Raw genomic sequence first — 18,635 nt, forward strand, 5'->3', positions numbered from 1 at the left:
AAAAAGAGGTGTTCAGCCAACACTGTGCCAGGGATTATCACATGGAGGTTGGATGGATCACGTCCTGTTGCCCTGCATGCTGCACATCATTGGCAGCAATAGGAAAACAGCAACCGGATTGAAACCAGCGTGTAATTTGGATTACATCTCAAGTGTGTGCGTGTGCACAGACCCACATACTTGCTTGATGGCACAAATAAATACAGAGGCTCCACACACCACATCCTGCCTCTGAAAACCATGGATCAGCTAATTGTTTTGGGCTCAAATGGGGATTAGTGCAAATGCCAAACCCTTGGAAAGAAGACTTGCTGTTGGCAAAGCAAGATAAATACCTGTCATCGGTGTGGATTTGCTTTATTCCTTACCCGTGGAAACAGCACTTTTTCCATCCTGTGCAAACAAATTTAGAAAGATGATCCCCAGGCTTTCCTCTTTGATGGGGATCAGCTCAGATGGGTTCTCCTGATACTTCATTCACTGCCTGCATTATGACCCTGGCTTGGAGCATTTGTCCCCTGATTCCCTGGCTGTGGTTGCCGTGGGAAGGATGTGCAGAAAGTGTCCTCTCCCATGCAGGTGGGGATGTACAAAAGTAGCTGGCTCACTGCTGAGCTAGCAAGCACATACGAAGGATGTGGCAGGATTAAGTTGTAACATATTTCATGAGATTGGTGCTGGATGGGACAATGCAAATGCAAACTGCCCTTTGCTCTGTCCATGCAACATGGGAGAGCATTAGTCCTATTGTCTTCTCAGCACCCCACCAAGCTCACAGAATCACAGAATCATTAAGGTTGGAAAAGGCCTCTAAGATCATCTAGTCCAACCAACCCATCACCACCACACCCACTAAACGTGTCCCTGTGCCTTCTTTTTCAGTCACTGCCCGTTGCAAAAAGCATCACCAGGAGTGGAGGATGCTGGTGACAGAAGCATCACTGCTGTAGCCATTTGTAGATGACAGTATGACTCTGAGCCTCCACAAGAAATGCTACTGAATAGAGCAGCAATTAATCCTTCAATAGCCAACAACATATTTTATGGAATCATGGAATCACAGAATTGCTTGAGTTGGAAGGGACCCTTAAAAGTCATCTCGTCCAACTCCCCTGCAATGAACAGGGAAAACACAGCTCCATCAGGTGCTCAGTGCCCCATTCAGCCTGACCCTGAGTGTCTCCAAGTACAAAGCATCCACCAGCTCTCTGGGCAACCTGTGCCAGTGCCTCACCATCCTTATTGCAAAGAACCTTTGCCCTATATCCAGACTAAATCTCTCCAGTTTTACTTTGAAATCTTTTCCCCTTGTCCTATCACAACAGACCCCGTTAAAGAGTCAGCAACCTGCAGAGCTTCCTATAGTCAGCTCTGGGATATGAAAACTGTAACAAGAACCTGGGGAGCTATTCATGTACAGCAAATCCAGCTCAGTGGCAGAACACATGTTGTTACCAGAGGACTGTATACTCAGGCAAGTAACTGTTGATGTTTATGTTCCTCCTTGCAGACAGCTATGGATTTCCCAAAATTACGGTGCCTGGAAGCTATTGGCATCCTTTCTGGGCAACAGTTTGCATCCAGTAACTGGCATCCTTCCTGTGCAGAGAAGCCAAGAAGTAAACAATCGTGAAAGCTGAAATGTTTATATCCTACCTCTGCTCAAGGGGAGAAGCAAGCAGACTGCAGTGCTGCCGAAATACAGCAAGTGTGCCATACCACCCGGCAGCACCTGTTTCCTATGTGAAGTTAACAGGAGGCTGCAGTCGGCAGAGCTGTCAGGCTGACAGCCTGTGGATATGCTGAATTCACTCTTTCTGAAAAGCCTTCAATAGTCTGGCTAAAATGGGAGGGAAATAAATAGGCTCGTCATAGGGAAACAAATGGTGGGTTCTTGTGACCATCATTTATGATCCTGGTTCTCCCCTCACAAATAAATGTAAATTCTTGTAGTACCAACAAAACCAGAGAATTTATCTTTCTGCATGCTCAGCATGTGAAGAAATGTCACCAAATACATCAGGAAAATCTCCTTGTTTCCTTAATATGAGGTGGGAAAATTAATACCATTAGCAGACAATGGCATCTGTGATGTTTTTAAGATGTGAGAGTTGTAGGATTTTTTGAGTTGGAAGGGATCCTTAAAGGTCACCTTGTCCAACCCCCCTGCAATGAACAGGGATACCCACAGCTCCATCAGGTGCTCAGAGCCCCATCCCCTGACCTTGGGTGTCTCCCACATCTCTGGGCAACCTGTGATAATGTCTCACCACCCTTAGCATAAAAAACCTTTTCCCTATATCCAGTCTAAATCTCCCCTTTTTCAGTTTGAAACCATTTTCCCTTGTCCTATCACAACAGAACCTGCTAACGAGTCTGTCCCTTCCTTACAGCCCCTTTAGATGATGGAAGTCCGCTCTCTGGTCTCCCTGGATCCTTCTCCAGGTCAAAACAGCATTTCTGCACTACTCCTTCTAAGATTGATCCAGAGCATTTTAAGTGTTTGAACTCCAGGCCTGGAGGAGCAGGGCAGATTCTATCTACCAACGTGGTCCTTGCTGGCCTGAGATCTTTTCCCACACCAGGCAGCACGCTGCCCATAATAAAGCATTGATTCATTAGTCCAAAGGTTCAGTCTTAAAATTAGCTTAAGTGGGAGAAGTTGGCAAAAAGATGGACTGCCAAAGTTAATTTAGCTTGTTATCAATTCAGTAGTCTTAAATAGGCAGTGAAAGTGCTTCATAAGTGTTCATTGTTCAGAGTTCAAGCTAATACCCTCTGCTAAATTGCATTTTGAAGTTTAATCACACTCTACTCTATGTTTCTTTTGGTAATTGGGATCTCTCCACAGCATAATATGAAGAACTCAAACTAATGGGCTCCTCTGATGGAAGCTTAAATTTTGGAAGTTTGCCTCAAAGCACAGCATGCTTTGAGAGGGTGCCTGAAACACCCTGGTCCTTTCTCCCTAACAAGGCAGTAATGTTTTCATCATTAAGGAAGCCTCATTTTAATCCAGTCAACACTGAAAGAAAAACAATCATTCTTATAGATGCCACTATTTCCAATTCTGTTCTTCTGGACGGTCTTTAAGCAAAGTGATTTCAAGCCTCCCCCCCAGCCTCATGCACACACACACACTCGTTGTCTCCCCTGGCACAAAAACTGGCTGCTGTTCATTTTGTCCAAAATGCTAAATGTTAGCATTTTCCTTACCAAAGGCAGAAACAGCAAGAAATGCTCATTTCTGGGCAGAGCATCGCTCCGGGGAGGGACAGGGATCCTGGGAAATGGCACCCAGTAGGCTGTGACTGACGCGTGGTTCCCAGTCTGGGCTCGTGGCCAAATGCATGTTGACAAGTCTGCTACGACTGATATCAGCTCGCTTGATGCCAGGCTTTGCTTTTTTATTTTCCTCTTTCTTTCCTCCATCAGCTCCCTGTGTTTCCCGGAACCTCAGGCACAATGCTGCAGACAAACGTATATCCTGAGCACCGTGCATGCTGGCTGAGCTTCCTGAAACCTTTATGGACACCATGGCTGCTATCTTCACGTCAGCAGAGATCTGACATCGAGCCTTGCTCTGCCCTGTCAGACTGAAACAAAGTAGATACAGATGCCATTCTATGCATAAAAACAAAGGCAGAGGTGCTTTATATCTGTGATTTACAGCTCGTTGTTTGGTTGGTTTGTTTGTTTTCCTAATGGGTTTGCTGCTGTTCTTCCTGAGGTGGTAAACACAGAATTATTCTATTTATTTTATTGCTAAAAAGCTCTAAATTGAGTTTTCAAGGAACAAAAAGCAAAACGTGAAGTTTAAAAAAAGAGGAAGCCTGTCCAATGGTGCATCTAATAACAGTGAAAAAACCCTGCTGTCTCACTCGATGATCAGAAAAACACTGTCCCAAATAAAGCTGAGAAGCACACCACTGCAAGATTGACTGTGTGCACGCTCTCCTTCCAGTACAAACTGGGGAATCATCAACTGACTTCGAAGGTATTTCATCCAGCAGCACTAAAAGGGAATTTGTCCCATGGATTGGAACTGCAAACAGCTCGAATATAAACACTGCTTGAAAGGGCAGTACAGTTCCATACAATAAAGTACATTTCCTGCAGTAAAAGGCTGGAATTAATGCACCCTGTCCAATAAATGCATGACTTCATCTTTGATTTGTAGATGTTAGAATTACTAGGAGAGTAAAACATCGTCACAAACAGTTTTGTATCAAAATCTTGACGCGCTGGCATTTTTAGGGCAATTATCGATAATTTCAGCCACACTGATGTCAACCTGAAATAATTCAATTGACTGTTACAGAATCGCACCTGTTTTAGTAACAGGTCCATAATGGACAGAAATGGTACAGTTCAAAATCCACTGAGTGCAAAAGAAACAGATGTTGGTCCAGATGTGCGTGGTGAACTCTCTGTTACCTGAGACATTTAATTCTTTCCTCCATCTCACAAATGATGTATCACAGCTAAAATAAACTTGCAAGCTCTGTGCAGGAAATATTGCTTGAAGTCCTTGACTCTGTGTTATGAGAAAGCTAAAACTTGATGATCCCAATGGTCCCCACTGACCTCGAAATTATTAATCTCTTACTGGTAGAAACATGGAAAAAAGCCATCAGAAACTGCTTCACCTTGTCAAATGAAATTGAATTAAGTCAGTAATGCTGAAAAAATTATGGGGAAGAAGAGAGGAAAAGCTCAGGGTTCAGGGCAACGTGGGAGCTGTACCACTGAATAGAGACTGTGGTCACAGCTCTGTCACTGGCAAGTATGGAGGCAGATATTTATCAAAAGCCTGGCAAACTGATTTTCCAGGGAGATGAGTTTGGTAAAGCCCAAAGATGCAAAGGAGAGGAGAATCGCCAATTGACAAAACACATCAAGGTGACTGAGAAAGCAGGGAGTTTTGTGGAGCAATGAATACTGATTGGGCAGTGTGCATGCCTTGGGTTCTCTGTGCGGATGCAGGCTCAGTCCTCTTGGAAATTATAAGAAAGATGCTGCTGTGCCACTGAAGGGTCTTGGGACAAAAGGGGCCTACAGAAAAGATGGAGAGAGACCCCTTACTGGAGAGTGTAGTGATAGGAGAAGGGGTAATGGCTTGAAACTAAATGAAAATAGGTTTAGAATAAATATTGGGAATATATACTATACTGGGAAGGTGGTGAGATGCTGGCACAGGAGAAGCTGTGGGTGTCCCATCCCTGGAGGTACTCAAAGCCACATTGGATGGGGCCCTGGGCAACCTGGTCTGGTGGGAGATGTCCCTGCCCATGTCAGGAGTTGCAACTGGATGGGCTTTAAGGTCCCTGCCAAGCCAAACCACTCTGTGATTCTGTGATTCTAAAATTCTAAGAGCACATTGAGGAAGAGCAGGTGGGAAACCGGAAAACACTGGGAGGCAATGGGAAAAAGCATCCCCTGCTTGCAGTCATACTCTCTGCCAAGTCCTGGGAAGGTGAAGCTGAGTAGGCAATAACTCTGCCATTTACAGATTTCCACACCCACAGGGAAGCCACAGAAATGGGAAGGCATGGCATCTTTGCATACTCAGATGGTACAAACCAGCCATGGTGGGAGCTGTGATCTGGCTGCTGTGAACCATGCTGTGCGTGCCTGGTGTCGAGGAATGGGTAAGAAGCTGCAACGTGCTCCGTCCCGGCAGCAGGCAGAGAGCACTTTCCATATGACCCAATTAGCCACTCCATCGGAACAAATCAATAATGGCATTTTCTGGAGACAAGCAGGCAAGCGCTGCTGGCTCGGCACTGCGCTGCATGGGGAAGAACAGAGGTGTTATCTCTGCAGAAAGCAGCATCCATGCCTGGCTTTAAAACTGCAGAGGGGACAAATGTGGCCAAGAGCCAGTAGTTACTGCAGCATCATAGATTTTCTTCTCTGTAGCATGCCATAGATAGATCAAGTCAGCAGTTTGATTAAGGCAACATATGCAGTAATTTAATTTAAGAAAGGGGAGAAGTTGTAACAGCCGTACTGGGCTGACTCAAACAACAAAGTTTAGAGCAATTTCCTGACATTGTGCGAATGATGTTTGCTGAATGGGGGACCTCATCAATGCAGGAGATGATTCAAACCTTGCAGAAAGACGTGCATGCACTTAGGGGATAGGGTAATAGAAATAACATTGAGTTCAGTTGTGAAAGTGTAGGACACTACTTTGGGAATTGATCTAGGATGTCAGCCCAAAATCACTCATCTGGAACCTCTTTTTAGTCTTTTTTTTTTTTTTGAACCACAAAGTGATGTCTCTGTGATAAAGGCATACATCTGGGCTATAGCTGTGGGCTAAGCAATAACAAGGCAGGAAATCTTACTTGTCTAATGTAAATGGCATGGACTCTTCTGATGTCTGAAGCTTTTAATGCAGTTAAACTGCAGGTAAGTTCTGGTAGGAACCCCTGTATCAGACTGATTGTACACCTAATTGTTTCATCACTTTACTGTATCCACAAATCACAGAATCATAGAAGTTGGAAGGGATGCATAAAGATCACTGACTGCAACTCCTGGCTTCACATAGGTTCACCCAAAAATCAGACCATACGTCTGAGAAACAGATCCTTACTCCTTTAGGGAATGAAAATTGATGTGCATATGAGAAGGTCTTTTATAAGCAATTACAAGAAAATCCGTGGAAAGTTAAGAAAGCAATTTCCAAATTTTAATCACCAGGGATGCTAAAATGAGAACCCAAAAGAACCTTGAGAAGATGCAACAAGAGAACTGCTGTGGTTGCTGCCGAGCTTCTGGGAGTTGTTCTCCTGCTAGGACAACCCATATTTCATAGAATCATAGAATCCTAAAGGTTAGAAAAGACCACTGAGATCCTGTAGTCCAATCACCAACCCACCCCACTGACCATGTCCCTCAGTGCCACATCTCCATGGTTCTGGAACACCTCCAGGGATGGTAACCCCAAATGGGCAGCCTGTGCACTCAGTGCATTGCCATTCTTTCAGAGTTTTTCCTAATATTCAACTTGAACCTCCTCTGGCACAACTTAAGGCTATTGCCTCTCATCCTATTTAGAATTACATATCTCAAAGAAAGTGGAAAAACGGAAGACCATTTTCATGTAATAGAAGGCAATCTGGACACCAACTGTATCCAAAGCATGAGTGGGACAAGGAGTGGGGATGGATAAAGCGCTAAACAAAAAAATTGCAGTGATTGGCACGAACACATGTGCTGCACCAGGAAGACTAATAATGGGAGTTCAAGGCGATCCTTCCTCAGTCTCACCCTCTTCTGCCAGCTTCTTGCACCTGCGCTGACTGCCACTGCTCATCTTTTCTTTCTGATCCTGTCACCATGCGTGGGCTGCAGGCATGTGTCTCCAGGCTCTGTGAGCAGGCAGAGCATCTCACTTACATCTCAGCAATCAAAGGAGATTTAGAAGCTATCAGGTGGGCTTGCTCCTTCAGAGCCCTCTCGGTGACAGTGCCACACAAGTGCAGCTTTCAGGATGACGGCTGCTGCCGGTGTAAGCTTTGATAATAGAAATGGCAGCTGAAATTTAAACTGAGACATTTCTAAGGGTTTCTCGTCATCTGAAATTTTAAACTGCTGTGTGTAATACTGTAAGGCACATTTCTCTTAGCCAGGATGGGCTTACATTAGAGCAGTTTTGTGAATTCCCCAGAGAGCCCAGCAGTGGTACAGGAGCTGTAAGCTGAACTGATCATAGAATCATGGAATCACGGAATCTTAGAATGGCTTAGGTTGGAAGGGACCTTAAAGATCACTGAGCTCCAGCCTCCCTGCTGTGGGCTGGTTGCCAACCATCAGATTAGGCTGTCCAGGGCCCCATCCAACCTGGCCTTGAACACCTCCAGGGATGTGGCAGTCATCACCCTAAGATATCTCATTAGGATTCACAGTTTTGTGGTTTTGCCTGAGACCAACCTCTCTATAGCCCATTAGTCATAATGGATGAGTCTGGAGTGATGTGAGCACACAATGACCAGAATATGGCCCAGGACCTTCAGCTGACAGAGAAAGTATGAAGGGCATGTAAGGATTGTGTAGATTCACTAAGCCATGTGCTTGAGAGGCATGCAGTGCATGTAACCTTCTCTTTATACATTACTTTTTGCCTCCTCTCCCATGCAATTGCACCAAAATTGACATGCATTTGAAGGAAGGCAATATAGCCAAAGGGCTGCCAAATTCCAGGTCAGCCCACAACTATGAAATGAAGCAGGGTACATTTTCTTCTCCCAAGCAGTAAATATAAATGCACATTCTCTTTGTACATGATAAAATATTTAAATATGTAAAAATATGGATTATAATTAGGGGAAAGTTAGAATAGATTTGAATGTTTAACATACCCTTGGTAGATCTTGTTTCAATTCTGCATGATGTCCTCTACACAAAAAGATATTTCACCATAATTGTGCCCTTTCAGTGTAACCAAGTAACTTTTGCTTTTTTTTCACGTTGTTCACGTTTCCTACGTGAGCTCTGCTGTGGTTATCAAGACCCTGGGGGCAGGAGGTGAGGGCCACTGCAGAGATGAGGCTCACAGGATTGAGGATCCCAACAGACAGCAGGGAATTTTAACCCTCTGTGCCCCACGAGGCTGCCCTTGACACAAAGTTTAACACATCATAATGCCTACAGCGTGGCACCCAAGGAACCGAGGCTTAAACAGCTGTAATCACAGAATCATAGAATCACTTGAGTTGGAAGAGACCTTTAAAGGTCATCTAGTCCAAACCCCCTACAACAAACAGGAAAATCAACAACTCAAGCAGGTTGCTCAGAGCCCAGTCCAAATAATTTATTCTGTTGTAATGTATGTGTTGATCAAGGGATTTTTTTGTTGGGTAAGAGATCATACCTCTTTGGAATGGGCATCACCAAGGACAATTCTTTGAGTGACTCAGGATATGTTTTCCCAGAGTCCTTCTTCTTATTGAGACACTTACAGCTGTGCAACTTTATTCATGTTTTGTAGGAATGCAAATGCAAAGCTCATCATGCAGTTATCTTGCCCACTGCTGAGCTTCTTCCTATTTTTATTTATTTATCATGCCAATGTATTTTGAGCCTTTGAGTTGGAATTCTCTCACATGCACACATTTTCCCCTTTAGGAATTGGACAAAAGTGAGTGCTGGATATCTGAACTTCATGTTGGAACCATTTCAGCAGTAGACCATTAATGCCTGTGCTCAAAGGCTGACCCATCTATTTGGGTCTTTGCAGTGGGGAACAGCAATGACCTACGGCTGCTGCTTATCAAAGGCTGCAAAACACTAATGAGAAAGCTATTCATCTCAACTCCTTTCCTTCTATTTCACACGTGTTAGCAGAGAACTACATTACTTCCCTGCAATTCATCTATTTTGTGCCAATGTGACAATATTAACCTAATATTTATTGAAAATTTTGCAAACAGACGCAGTGTGGAAACTGAGCATTTTGGCTTGCTTCTTCTAATGAACTTCTCTTTCTTCCCATTTTGTTTCACCCTGAATCCTTGGTGTTTATATTACATATGATAGTTTGAAGAAGTTAATATTTTCAGCTCGATTTTTATTTACAATGCTCCATTGCATTAAATTACTTTTCGTATATCAATTATTTCCCTCAAATCTCCGATAGATCTTACTAAAGCTCACATTTACTTGCTGTACAGCATAAAATTGATTTCCACTTGCCCAACCTGCTATCACACATGCCAGCACCTACATGGACACACTGTGCAGCTAAATAGAAATCCACATTTCTCTATTTTTCATGTACGATAAGCTGTAAAATTCCCAAACCCTCCATGCTTCCTGCTACTGTTTGCTAGCAACTGAACAGTGCTTTTTATCCTGAGGAAGGGGGAATACAGTTCTGAAACATACACACGTACATATGCATACACAAATGCACTTCAGGCCTCCTGGGCACTCATGTGCAAAGTTTTAACAAACTTTTACTCTGCATTCTGAAGGAAGAAGCTAAGAATTTTTAAGACTCTGATCCTTTGTCACGAGTCGTGGGTGTAGCAGAAAGGTGAGCTTAAAAAATTCCCCCCCAGAAAAGAAAAAGTCTCCAGAATTAAACTCATTTATACAATATTACACATTTATACTGCTTAGTATTGGCAGGTTGTCTCATACTAAGGCAGTCTACTATATTCAAACTTCACTTTTCAAGTTACTCTGCTTGTTAAGTTTAACGTATGCAAGATTGGGAGTAGCAAAAGTCATCAGAGAGAAAACAGATATTATCCCTAGTCAGCCTTATGCCCAAAATGTTTTCACATATTCCTGTTTTATGTTCAGCTAAAAGAGGGAAGCAATGGACAGGACCTGCCTAGAACTTTATCACTGAGCACACAATTGCCCCACAAAAAGCCCAAACATAGCAACTATGCCTCCAACACAGACCATTTCCAGAAATATATTCTTTAAAATGAGATGAACTATTTCCTAAAAGTGTTTGCCAAAATTTCTCACCTATTTTCTTGCAAGCTAGACATCTGCTCAGACAATGGGGCAATTCACTGACCGCTTGCCCTTCCAGCTCCCCATGGGCTGGTCAGTGCCTAAGACCAGCCAGTGAGCAGAAGGACTGAAAAGACTTCCACAGTGAAAATTAATGGTTAACAGCTAATTTGTGTCTGTCTCCCTCACACTGAGTCATTCCTTAGGGACTTTTTTTAGGACAGCCCTTCTCTAAGGACTCTTTTTCTTCAGATCTTGCTTCTACTCAACTAGGAGGTCGAGGATCCCTCCTGACAACTCAATCCACTGGCATTAGAGGATGCTGGATCAAGGCTGAAGGGAATGGAAAACATTAACTAGATTAGGTACATGGAGCCAAGAGCTGCAGTTGTTAAGAAGGGAAATAAAGATTTCCCATTTTTCACCAACAATTCAAAGCACACAGAATTTTTCAGCCATTACTACTGAGTGCCCTTGGGAATAATACAATCTGAAATGCCACAGCAAAGAATAGGCAAATAACTGTTTTTCCTGCCTAAATGCATACAGTTACATATCTTCTCACCTTCTCTGTCACACTGTCACATCAGCATCTACCTAGTTTTATTTAAGAGAACTACCCACCCATTGACTCCTGTTACACAAATTTAACCTGGTCAAGCACACTGAGAAAATTCCCTACCATAGACAATGTAAAGACTCATTCTGTACCATTCCCATGATTCAGTTGAAAGGAAAAAACAGGCTCCTGTGTGAGAAATGGTTTAATTGCTCTTGTTAGAAGAATTAGCCTAGAGAAGCACAAGGAACACAAAGAAAGGGAATGTCTCTTTTTGGAGACTGACTTCTGCTCTTGGATATGCAGGTGTAACTTATTCTGAAGTTACTAACATATCAAAGGCAGGATAAGGCCATTACACATCTGCATCATGAGCAATGGATCCACAGCAAGGGTAGGAACTAAGGAAATCTTAGTAACATGTAACCAAAAAACACTCTCGTTGCCTACCTGCTCCATTTCTGTAAATGTGCTCTGCTCCTCATCTTCCTCCTCGATATCAGACTCTCCCACAGCAATAGGAACACAAATTGATAGGTCAGGATTGGTCATGAAGTCATCGTTGTCTGTAATTCCCAAGTGTTTCTCCACATTTTTATTCATCCCATCCTCAGTGTGGTTCTCTTTGTGATTCTCCATGTCTTTGCCAAGCTCAGCAGTTGGGTGACTGTTGACGCAGTTGTTAAGGGCACCTGGATTCTGGGCAGCAAGTTTCATCATTGCCTTCTTCTCAGCTGTCGTCTTGGGATGCCGGAGGACATTGCAGCAAAAATCCCACGTTGTGTGTTTCACATACTGAAGACCCCTGTTGATCCGAGCAAAGGCAAGCTGCAGGTTGTTCATCTCTCCATCCTCGTCTGGTGCCGAAAGGTTGTCAGCACTGAAAGAGCTGAGCAGCAAGGCAAGGAACAGGTTGAGCACCTGAAACAAAGTTAAGAGCAAATCAGTGACCCTGAAAGGTGGAGGGCAAATGGTTGTGGACGAGGGAGGGTTTGAGTCTTTTCTGTGCTTCAGTAACATCACCAGCATTTGTGGAATTGCCTCTAATTACAGGTGGTTTCAGTAGAAATAAAGCTCTGCAGACATCTCCAAAAACATTAATTTCAGGTGGAGAAGTTTGGCACGGGCAATTAAACACACTGATATTCTCTTTCCCTCTGTATTATCCAAAAAGATAAAAAGGTAAAGCTCAGAAACAGAATACAGGATGAAGTTTTCACTGGAAGGTATCTAATGTAAATATTCTCATAACTGGTGGTATCATGAATGTCCTTTCATTGCTAATATTACGTGTTGGAGAAAATCACTAATAGCAACAATTACTGACATCCAGGAAAGTATTGCTTACATGTACAAAAATTATAGGAAGAATGTTCTCAGGACTCTTTTGATTTTTACTCACTGTGAATATTATTATTTCTATATCACGGTGATATAATGGTACACATATGCATGGCACTTCACCCTAATAACATATTTGGAAAATGTTTTAAACATTTTATGTATTTTCATGGATACTCTTGATTTGAATAGCCTCTTGGCCTTGAAGAAAACCTCTCGCAACTGTGAATTAACACCTAAGAGAACATACAGTTTCAAAACATTTGCCCTGCAGACAAAAAGAAGCCAACACACCCACAATTAATGTGGCTGAAATAGAAAAAGGCTCATTCTGCAAGCAGGCTTGGTCATGGAAATGCTGCTACTAAGAGATTTGGATTGGACATAAGGAAAAAGATTTTTATCATAAGGACAGAGGGGCACTGGCACAGGTTGCCCAGAAAGGTGGTGGATGATTTGTCCTCAGAGACACCCAAGATCAGGTTGGATGGGGCTCTGAGCACATGATGGAGCTGTGGATGTCCCTGTTCATTCCAGAGGAGTTGGACCAGATGGCCTTTAAGGGTCCCTTCCAACTCAAACAATGACTCTAAAATCAGTAAAATGCCATCTGAAGATATCCACACATGTATGGTAAATTGAACCAGAGACCATAAACTGGCTTCCTCTTGCTCCTGCAACTTCATAACTGCCTACCTCTGCTTGCATTGAATTCTAAGATAAGATGTAACCACACATTTCAGGAACATATCTGATGATTTACAGTTCTTTTCACCTTCTAAAGCTTTTATTTTTTTTTTTCTTTTTCCTAATAAATACATTAAATCCAATAAATAAAATCAGTTTCCTCTTGAAGGCCATCCCCAGTAATATATCCTTTTGACTGATTACCAGCTGCTGCACATGGGTCATCATTCCTGCCTATGGTCCAAGAGAATGAAGTACAGCTTCCAGACTACATAGGTGAGAAGTTCACACTGGAGAAAGATGTCTAGGATGATGGGATGATGCAGAGCTGACTCAAACCAATATCAGCTAAAATATATTCACTCTAAATAATGGGGTACCAAACTGCCTGCTATCAACTCAGTTGCTGCCTGAGCAAGGCTGATGGATGTCCGTAGCACTGCAAAGGAGACTTCAGCACTGCTGCAGCCCTTCTGCTGTTGTAGCAATAAAAGGGATATTTGTGAAGATATTCTTTCTTTGATCTCTTAATGCCACCAGAATTACTTGCAAGTCCCCTGACTTCTGACTATCTTATTATGTTTTAAATTGATAAAGTCTGCTAGCCTTCCATATGCAGTATAAAAAGTACTTCTATTTATCTGGCCCTACCAAACAGGCACAAGCTTTTGCTGTCCCCTTCCAACCCTTCCTTTCAAATACTTGGAATACGTGAGCTGGAATTTTGCAGACGAGCCTGGTCTTAATCACTCCAGTGACACCTTATTTGAAGTGTCCTGGCAGGACTGTTTCATAACGTACTCATTGCAATCACTATGATTATAAATGAAAGCAGTCAGCAGCGCTGTGAACGCCCATGTCCATTACAAACTACAGAATAAAGCAATGCTGAGTGCAACCCTGATCAAAAGTAAAGTGAGATTAAAGCTAATTGTTTCTTAGTTGGTCCATCACATTGGAGTATTGCTGACAGCTTGCGTGGATCTCCTCTTAATCACTGCTGTTGTTTGGTACAAATCAGGATTTCATCTCATACCCATTCGGATATATTGTGAGCAATGTTCTCCAACAGGTCATTGAGAACCAGAGCACTGGCAATTGGCTACAATGCCAAACAGAAGGAGCCCATCAACAAATGAGCTGCTGGCACAATCACAGAATCACTGAATCACAGAATGGTCAGGGTTGGAAGGGACCTCAAGAATCATGAATCTCCAACCCCCTGCCACATGCAAGGCCACCAAACTCCACATTTAATACTAGACCAGGCTGCCCAGGGCCCCATCCAGTCTGGCCTTGAACACCTCCAGGAATGGGGCATCCACAACCTCTCTGGGCAGCCTGTTCCAACACCTCACCACTCTCTCTGTCAAGAACTTCCCACTGACATCCAACCCAAATCTTCCTTCTTCAACTTCAAAACATTTCCCCTCATCCTGCTGTTATCTACCCTTTCAAAGAGTTGATTCCCCTCCTGTTTGTAGGCTCCCTTTAGGTACTGAAAGGCTGCAATGAGGTCACCCCGCAGCCTTCTTTTCTCCAGGCTGAACAAGCCCAGCTCCCTCACCTGTCCTCAAAGGAGAGGTGCTCCAGTCCCCTGATCATCTTCATGGTCCTAATTTCATCCATTTTCAAGCAAATTTGATAGTTATATAAGGTCTCAGAGATAACCAGTTTTCAACAAATATCCTGGAAATGAGCCCTTGGGCAGAGGTAATATCCAGGCCATTAATACAGACAGAGCTTAGAACAAGCCACACATGTATCTTCCCAGCAGCAACTTAGTGAGGTGTGAAGGAGTGTGAAGACAGGAGACTGAGAAACACTGACCTAAAGTCTTCTGGACAGTATGGTTTCAAGTAAGTTACTTTAATAAAGGTGTATACTGATGTTTGAGGCCATCTGAGACGTTCAGAACATACCTACAAGAGATGAGTATACTCCTAAAGCTGCATCTGTCATCCAAGCAGGGCATGATGGAGTGTCACAGCAGACACCAGGCTAACAATGTTCAAGGACACAAACTGCCTCCAGGCTCCAGCACCAAAGCTCAGTGGTCTCATGGGGCATCTAAGCCCCATTTCAATCAAGAAGGATTCACAGAATAGTCAACAGAGCCTAACCAAACAGAGGTGACCACATTAGGGGCTGCCTGTATGTAGGTAGACATTGAGTGCCAACTGACCCTAGCATGCCCAAGTCAGCCATTATGCATGCGGTAACTTGGGCTGATGTTACGTAATTTTAATGAGAGGCTAGCCAGGCTGCATACTCTACAGTATCCCCAGTGGTGCCACACAGAACTGGGTCTAGACACATATTTCCACAGACTGTTATGGGAGCTGGGACCCCTTCCTGAAACACAAAAACTCCACACAAGCACTCAAATATTGAAATCTGAAACTGAATTTCATCCTCTATTTAGTTCTACTGCGTGCAGAATAACTTTTTTTGAAATGCCTTGTTTTACTTTTCTGTATTTATTTCTAACGTTCAACTACAGTTACGTTAGTCTATTCAGATACACTTGCAGGTATATATAAAATAGGTGGTAACATGCTTACTATTGTTATTTACCACGGATTATCAAGGCAGAGCTGTGTGCTTCCCAGAAATGGATCTGACATTTCGCACAAAGAGTTATTTGCACTTCATGCTTTCAGCCAAAAATAAATCTCAAATCACTCCGTCTTTCCCTTATGAGCAGGTAACCTCAGAGGTGTATTGTAGGGTGTTCAAACAGAGTAAACTGCTGCATAAGCACTTTATGTTTACTTATTCCCATTTCACTGTACACCACATTTTCCAGAAAAATACATGCTCAACCCATGACACATCATGTTTTCTGTAAAAGGTTACTAATAATATCCAGCCTTCCTGGTTGCTAACGCAATGCTTTCAGTTTAAGTGAAAGCAAACTAAAGACAAATCTAGTTTTCGAAAGCAATGGTAGATATGCACATCCATCAAGACCCCCTCAAAAAGAAATCTTTTTTCTAGTGACATAAAAAATCCAGTCTCTGAAAGCAGGTCACTTTTTTGGTCACTTTGAGGTTAGAAATCAAATGATGCATACACTCAAAGAAACCCCAAATCCTTCAGAATAATGATGTTAAGCATTTACCCTAATGGCAATAAATAGATCATGCTTTCATGGGCACTTTTAATGCCTTTCCAATGCTAGGGGCTCTGGTTATGCCATTATAAGAAGTACCTCTGGAGGAGTTTTCATAGCATCATAAAATCATGAAGGTTGGAAAAGATCTCTAAGATCATCCAGTCCAATTGCCAACCTGTTCCTGCCATGCCCAATGACCACATCCCTCAGTGCCACATCTCCACGGTTCTTCAACACCTCCAGGGATGTGACCTCACCAACACAGCTTAATTTCAGGTGACACCTTCTAATCAAACCCTTTTTAAAACATCTGTATGCAACGTCTGATGCCAGAGCAAAAGTGTGTGACTACTGCCTCATTTTTCTTTCTTTCTTGTATTTACCTCGATTTGGCAAAAATGGAAGGCTGTAAATCTTTATGTATTTAACCTTCCATCTACCGTTCAGTCAAACAATGTGCGGCCCCTGCAATCCCCTGTGCTCCTGTGTATTGATTCAGCAATGTATTCACTGCCCTGCACTCTGCCTGGGATCCCTGAGACAGAGCATTTGGCACCTTGCTCAGCACTGCACTGAATACAGGCTGAAATACCACTGCTAAGTCTAAGGCCACTTCACTGATTTAAAATCATTCTGTTTTTCATTAAACTAGGATCAAGAACAATGTTGCACCTGCACAAACCTAATGGTAGGGTTAAACCATCTCCAAGGCAAGGCCTTCAGCTGATGGTCTTGTTTGATTGCAGGGAATCTGATAGGAGCTCACCTCCCTGGCTTCTCCTGTAATGAGATCTTTCCTGATGCACACTGCCGACAAAATGAGGCAGCTACACTTTCAAACCTCAGTCCTTTTCTGTGCATGAGGCTTAACCAAACTTTTACACTGTGCAGCAACTACAGCCAGATGTTCTCATCTGCCTGGGTCACGCTGAACAGATCCCAGCAGGCTGGAGCCAGAGATGCTACCTTTGCAGTGAAGGAGATTCACAAATCAGAGTAATCCAGGAACCGCTCTCAAGAGCAATTCTTAGAATCATAGAACCATTATGGTTGGAAAAGACCACTAAGATATCTAGTCCAACTGTCAACCCATCACCACCATGCCCACCATGTCTTCTTTCTTTGTAAGCTCACCAAAAACCCAGACGTATTCAGACTGAAGATGTGTACTGTCTTCTGCAGTGCAAGAGATGGAGGATAGGAAGGACAGCTGAGGGCAGCTGTAAGAACTGATATCACCTGAGAGTGCTTCCATGTGGAAGAAAAAACAGATAAGCTTTTTTTTTAATGAGAACAGGGTCCACAGCAGAAAACACGCTGAAACAGTGAATTCTGTCATTAAAAAAGCAACAACAACAAGAAGAAACAAAAGAACATTTAAAACAAATTGTATCCCTGGGGGAGTATATTGTCACTGCTGTCACTCAGCTTCATGGAAATGCCAGATCAGAGCAGCATGGTGAGATACCCAATGGGATCGTGACTACTCATCTGGTACATCTTGTGGATACAACAGGACCTGTACACTTCAACCCACCCAAAACCACTTCTCCAGCAGTGTCTGTTGGCACAAACCAGCAGGAAGAGCTGCAGACATTTTGTGACCAATATGAAAAATTGATTTCCTTCCTTCCTGTCTGTTTCCTGATGGCAGTGGACATTTGCACTGCTCTTTCATCAGTACAGGTAGGGAAGATGCTGTTCTCCCTTTGGAGATCTTAGCAAGCCTTGTACAACATTATGCCACGTACTAATTACTTTATTTTGTTCATCATAGTAAAATCCAAGAATATGCAAAAGAAAATTGCTCATAAAGGGCCTTTTTCTGCATTAAGCAAGTTTGAGACCTCAGCTTAATCCAGAGACCCACAGCAGTAGGTCATCTAGTCCACCTCCATGCTACTGCAGGATTATTTATTTCCTTGGAAGTACATTTTCCAATCTTTTGTACTTTTTCATCCTAGGGCAAAGTTTATCAAAGAAAGAATACATCTGCAAAAAGTAATTTATATGATCAGTTATTTTCTATATTCCACTTTCTATTACTTCAGCTGTTTGTGCTGGATAAGAAGCTTATATCTTCCCAGACCAGCTTCTCTTTATCCCATATTCAATTCATAATCCTTGGCCTGTGATATCTTAGTTCCTTGTTGTCAAAATGATCACGATACCACAAGTATGGCATGCGGCCCATCTGGCTGGGGACAGGCAGGAGGCAACACTGTTGGAGGAGAATGGATCTCCTTTTTGTTTCTTGCCCAAGATCAGCCAGGAAAATATGTGGAAATGAGGATATTGATTTCACAGAATCAAGAATTGTGGGATTGTTCGAGTCGGAAGGGACCCTTAAAGGTTATTTAGAATCATTTGGTTCAATTACCCAGCAATGAACAGGGATGCTTACAGCCTGTAGTCACATGTGCCTGTCAAAGGCTTACAGGCAAGCCG

General features: G+C 43.0%; 1 protein-coding gene across 12 annotated transcripts in view; it reads right to left on the minus strand.

Moving 5' to 3' along the window:
• The window catches only part of LOC116238213 (sodium channel protein type 5 subunit alpha-like), a 206,288-nt gene that overhangs the window by 56,874 nt on the left and 130,779 nt on the right, over positions 1-18,635 (minus strand). For all 12 annotated transcript variants that reach the window (XM_090143202.1, XM_090143196.1, XM_090143195.1 and 9 more), the window contains one exon: positions 11,492-11,962. In XM_090143202.1, the coding sequence (XP_089999328.1) occupies positions 11,492-11,962 (471 nt within the window). The remainder of the gene's footprint in view (positions 1-11,491; positions 11,963-18,635) is intronic.

The sequence above is a fragment of the Phasianus colchicus genome, chromosome 6 (assembly GCF_987193195.1).
Source record: "Phasianus colchicus chromosome 6, bPhaCol1.hap1.1, whole genome shotgun sequence".
In the NCBI taxonomy this organism is placed as follows: Eukaryota; Metazoa; Chordata; class Aves; order Galliformes; family Phasianidae; genus Phasianus; species Phasianus colchicus.